Source organism: Anolis carolinensis, chromosome 5 (assembly GCF_035594765.1).
Source record: "Anolis carolinensis isolate JA03-04 chromosome 5, rAnoCar3.1.pri, whole genome shotgun sequence".
NCBI classification, from domain to species: domain Eukaryota; kingdom Metazoa; phylum Chordata; class Lepidosauria; order Squamata; family Dactyloidae; genus Anolis; species Anolis carolinensis.
Genome location: NC_085845.1, coordinates 193,681,133 through 193,687,132, shown reverse-complemented (window position 1 = coordinate 193,687,132; position 6,000 = coordinate 193,681,133). Strand labels below are relative to the sequence as shown.

General features: G+C 41.4%; 1 protein-coding gene across 2 annotated transcripts in view; it reads left to right on the top strand.

Annotated features, from left to right (window-relative positions):
- The first annotated feature begins 3,036 nt into the window (after positions 1-3,036).
- The window catches only part of etnk1 (ethanolamine kinase 1), a 37,532-nt gene continuing 34,568 nt past the window's right edge, over positions 3,037-6,000 (top strand). The window contains exon 1 of one of the 2 annotated variants that reach the window (XM_062983215.1): positions 3,037-3,891. In XM_062983215.1, the coding sequence (XP_062839285.1) occupies positions 3,490-3,891 (402 nt within the window). In that variant the 5' untranslated portion in view covers positions 3,037-3,489. The remainder of the gene's footprint in view (positions 3,892-6,000) is intronic. The other variant, XM_003220770.4, reaches the window with a different exon arrangement.

The window sequence follows — 6,000 nt, the reverse complement described above, 5'->3', positions numbered from 1 at the left end:
TTATTGATTGATTTGTTAGAGACAGTTTTAGTTAGCCCTTCTTTATTTCAGCAAGTAAAATTGATCTTGAAAATATGCTTAATTGTGAGATAAGATGCACATTTTCTCACTAACAAAAACATTCTTGCCTATGCTGTGCTCTTAATACTGAACGGCCCTTGCATTTAGCCCTTAGGTTTGAGCGTGAATTGTGATTAATAGTGCCATGCCCAACAATTGAGAATATACAGAGCATAAACACATTCTATTTTTCCTTACTGTTTATCTGAGAGAACACATCTCTAAGTCCTGCATTGTGATTCCATCTGGTGGGTTTGACCACAGAATTGCATTAAAGGACCTAAAGATTTCTGGAGATAACAAATTACTCAAATTCATGATTTATCAAATCCATTAATGTGGAGGGTTGACTGTAAATGTGCAATACAATTAAGCACATTTTCAAGGTCAGAGAAAATAATTCCAGTCTCAAAGATGCTACCCAAATAGACAATCTTAGAGCAAATAAAAGAACAAATGTGCCAACAAATTACATAAGCATTGCCTAATGCCAAGCATGGATTCTGGCAGTAAATAAAGGTGCGTCAGTATCTGTAAATTACCTTGAAACCAGTAATAGCTGAACAGCAAATTGATGAGTTGGCTTGAAGTATGCCGCAGGGTTAATCTTTTCCATTGGAATGCCACATTTTTCCAGAAGATAAAGATCTGTTTTTATTAATCATTTCCTTGGGCTTCTCATTTTCCCCCATGCATGGGTCCAGATGTAAAGCAGAAAATAATATTAAGTGGGTGAAGAACCGAGTAGCCTTACGGACAATGTGAGGAGATAATGGTATACAGAAGTACAGTAGATGAATAAGGAAGAGGAAGATAAGCAGTCTCAGGGTGCATCTTCACTGTAAAATCAATGCTGTTTGACACCACTAACTGTCATGACTCAATACTGTAGAATCCCGGAAGGTATAGTTTGGTGAGTATTCAGCAGAGAAGGCTAAAGAACTCGTAAAACTATAGCTCCCATCATTCATTAGCATTGAGCCATGGCAGCTATGGTGGTGTTAAACTGCATTAATTCTACAATGGAGATGCACCTTCACTCCTCGACAAACCTGCCTGGAAGCTCTCTTGAAATTTTTGGGCACTAATTCCTTTTCTGATTATATTTGCTTCAAACTCTGCTGAATATTGTCTGAAGTGAAACCTAGCCAAGTTGCCCAAAAGGTACTGTACTTTGAAAGCTCTGTAGTGTGCATCATTCTTGACACATGAACAACGAATTAGGCATTAAATATCTACTGTGACAGTTTACAGATAATTCGGACTGTTGCTCAATATATCTTTATTATATTTTACTAGGTCCTTGCCTTCTCTGCCAAAGTGTGGTGGGGTCTCACCAAACTACAAATCCCAGGATTTCATAGATTGAGCCAACTAGTGTCAAGCTGTAGGGTAGATGCACCCATTCTGACTTTCTCCCAAGAGTTAGACTGTGGTAGCAAAACCAATAAAGGCTTATTCACAACTACAGTGAGACCTATGGGGGTTACTCAGTTCTTCACCCTCTGTCAGATTTTTTTCCCTTCTGTTTTATATCTAAAACAAAGCCATACGATTGTGTTTCATCAAAGTGTGATTGGGCAACATTGTCTTCAGATCATAAGATATACGAATACATGTTCCATTGGTCTCCTGGTCCAACTCCCACCGGCCACCTCCCACACCCTGTCTATAGTTGATTGCTCAGCATAGAGAGGGAGCAATAACCTTCCAATTGGCCTGCTCTGACCTGGTTGATTTTTTCTTTTAATTAGCCACCTTTGGCTTTTCTCTTCAGAAAAGAGAATCAATATATTTGCATTTCCAGCCCACCTTCCCTCAGCTGGCTGAGTAGTACCTGTCCTGTTTTTGTTGGAAAGTTTCCATAACACTGAGCAATGTTGACTCAGTGGATTATATCAGAGGCCTCTGGCTGATGCTTTGGCTCATTCCCTGTTTTTCAAATCAATATGTTAGGTTCAGTGACTCGCGTTCCGTAACTCGTGGTCATGTGTGGCTCATCTTTCTATCTGTTATCTATCTGCCGCCATGACTTCATTCCTCTGGCTGTTGCTGGTGGCCTTCAGCTTTCCCATTCATTCCTATAGACCACACCTCAGCTCGGAAAGTTACTTTGAAGAGGAGTGCATAGAAAGCCAAAGATGTCACTATTAATTATGTTTATTTATGGTCAGCTTTTCCTGTTTCTTTTCTTTTTATACAAAGTTTAGAAATGGCTCCCAGTCCTCGCTAAAGTTTTTTTGGTGTGCTTTTTCTTTGTGTGCATAATATTACTTGTGCTGTTATCATGTAGCGCAGTACTTTATGGTTTAATGATTTTGTTTATTTGACATTCCCAATAAAAATAATTCCGGGCTCCAATTGTATCATTGATTTAAACATTTCTTGCAGTTTTTTTGTACTTTGCCATCGAACTGGATTTAAAGATTCTTAATGAACTGGATTTAAAGATTCTTAAAGAGAACATGTTTAATCCAATTTGTGAATCTTTTCTAGCTGGCAAAACTGGTTGAGTATCTCTAATCCAAAATGCTTGGGACCAGAGCAAGTCATAATTGCAAACATTCCACTTTTCCTTATATCCCAATGCCAGGATAGAAGGCCTGGAGCAACCTTACAACATGATCCATTTTTCTCATTTTCATTCATTTTCACTATCTGCCCCTAAAGGCAAAAGAGTAAGCCAACATTTCACTGACAACAATGCCCCGCCCCCTAAATTTTCCCAGCCTGACCTGCGCGGTCCAAAAGGAGAAGGCCTTGAGACGAAGGGAGAGAAGAGAGAGGAGGGTTTTTTAAATATTCTAATTAAGGGGGCGGAGCTTCCTTCCCTGGATGAAGAGCTTCTCTCCTTGTACGCAAAGAAGGGGAGAAAAGAGAGAGGAGGGGGGGAAATCCTCCTTCCCGATTGGTCTCAGAGAAAGGAGATATTTGAATATTCTAATTAAGGGGGCGGAGCTTTCTTCCCTGGATGAAGAGCTTCTCTTCTTGTACGCGAGGAAGGGGGAATAGACAGGGGAATCCTTCCTTCTCTCCGATTGGTCTCAGAGAAAGGGGAGTATTGAATATTCTAACAAGGGGGCGGGGTTTCCTGTACGCTAAGACTAGGAAAAAGGCTGTGAGGGGGAAAGGGACTTAGGTTGATTTGAATATTCTAATTACGAGGGCGATGTTTCGTATACGTTCAGAATAGGAACGAAGCCGTGAGGGTGAAACGGCGAGGGGTTGATATGAATATTCTAATTAAGGGGCAGAGATTCCCGCACGCTAGGAATAGGAAAGACCATGAGGGGGGACGGGGACGGGAGAGATGATCTGAATATTCTAATTAGGGGGGCGGGGTTTCTTCTACGCTCGGAATAGGAAAGGCGTCGAGGGAGGAAAGGGAGAGAGATTGATTCGAATATTCTAATCAAGGGGGTGGAGCTTATGTGTGTGCGCGCGAGAGAGAGCAGAATAGCCGAGAGATCGCCCCGCCCCTTTTCCTTCCTCCTCCTCCTCCCCCGCCCCTGGTCTCGCGCCCTTTCAGTTGCCGGCTGCGCCGCTCTCGTGACGACGACGTCGCCGCCGCCGCTTCTGCTGCCGCCGCTCTTGCTGCTGCTCCGTCTCGCGCCGCTGCGGCCCCGTCTCTTTTCTCCCTTCGCCGCCGCCATGGCCAACTACATCCACGTGCCGCCGGGTTCCCCGGAGGTGCCGAAGCTGGACATCGCCGTGAAGGAGACGGAGCCTTCGGGAGGCGGTGGAGGAGGAGGTGGCGGTTACCGCTACGGAGCCCTCCAGCTCCTGAGGCGCTTGAGGCCTGACTGGAAGCCTGAGGAGGTGACGCTGAAGGTACGGTAGGAGAAGAAGAAAATGGAGGGGAGGCGAATGAAAGGGAGGCTGAGGAGGGCTGGATGTGAGAGGCCGGTGAGTGAGTGTGTGAGGGAAGGGGAGGAGGGGGAGAGAGAGAGACGAGGCGCAGCCATTGTGGCGAAGGGAAAGGAGGAGCTCTTGCCGCAGCTCTCCCTCGAGGAGGGAGGATGAATGGATGGATGGATGGAAGGCAGGAAGGGAAAAAGGTGGTGCCTGTGGAAGAGGAATGAGGGGGAATGAAGGCTCTCTGCCTTCCATTGAAAGGAGGAACCGGGCAAGGAATACAATTAGGTAGGAATAAACGTCAACAAAGAGGGAAAGAACGGCATCAAAGGTGGATGGATGCCTGCCTTCCCGAGTGGATGGGGCGTGTGTCTCCACGAGAGAGGAAGGATGCCTTTCATTTTTATAGCATACTACAGAAATCGAAAGTAGGAAGGTTAACAGCAGGGGAAAATAGATCAAAATCAACACCAACAAAGAGTGAATAAAGGTGGACATCCACGAAGATGTGTGTGTGTGTGTGTGAGAGAGAGAGAGAGAATGCTGTACAATAATAATATTTTTTGTTACTCGCTGGCGGAGGTATAACACAGTCCAAATGTATCCACATGAAACACACATACAACAAAATATGTCTGTGATAACACATCATTGTAAAATATGTACCCTGAGAAACAATGCTATGGAATAATATTTTTTGTTACTAGCAGGCGGAAGTACAACACAGTCAAAATGAATCAACATAAAACACACGTACAACAAAATATGTCTATGATAACACGCCATTGTAAAATATGTACCCTGAGAAACAATGCTATAGAATATTTTTTGTTACTCGCAGGCGGAGGTATAACACAGTCAAAATGTATCAACATAAAACACGTACAACAAAAAATGTCTATGATAACACGCCATTGTAAAATATGTACCCTGAGAAACAATGCTATAGAATAATAGTTTTTGTTACTCACTGGCGGAAGTACAACACAGTCAAAATGTATCAACATAAAACACACATACAACAAAATATGTCTATGACAACACACCTTGTAAAATATGTACCCCAAGACACAATGTACAAGGAAAAAGAGATCAAAATCAACACAATAGGGAATCAAGGTGGACATACATAAATATGTGTCTGAGAGAGAATGCAGTATAATAATAATATTTTTATTATTTGCTGGTGGGGTATAAGAGTCAAAACATCAACATTAAACGCATGCATGCATTAAATACATGCAACAAAATACATCTTTATATAATAAACACACCATTGTACTCACAGGCGGGGTATAATACAGTCAAAATGTATCAATATAAAACACACACAACAAAATTTGTCTATAATAACACACTCCCCAAGACACAAGGTATAAGGAAAAATAGATTGAAATAAAAGCCAATGAATAGCTAATAAAGGTGGGCTTCCATGAATATGTGTATGAGAGCTGAGAATGCTGTATAATAATATATTTTTTTATTCGCAGGCAGGGTATAACAGTCAAAACATATCAACATAAAACACATACAACAAAATATGTCTCTATATAATAAACATACCATTGTACCCACAAGTAGAGTACAACAGTCATAAAACACATACAATGAAATACGTCTTTATATAATAAATGCACCATTGTACTCACAGGTGGGATACAACAGTCATAAAACACATACAGCCAGAGTTTCACTTATCCAACATAAACAGACTGACAGAACATTGGATAAGCGAAAATGTTGGATAATGAGGGATTAAGGAAAAGCCTATTAAACCTCAAATTACATTATGATTTTACAAATTAAGCACCAAAACATCATATTTTACAACAAATCAACAGAAAAAGCAGTTCAATATATGGTAATGTTATGTAGTAATTACTGTATTTTCAAATTTAGAACCAAATCATCACAGTGTATTGAAAAATTGACTACCAAAACATGGACTATTAAAATTTCACTACAAATAAAGATAGAATTGCATAAAATGAACTTACAGTAACAACATTCTCAGAAATTAAATTCATTAAAAGTTCAGTCCTTGCTGCCTAGAGAAACAGTTGTGGATCTGGGTGGGAGGCAGAC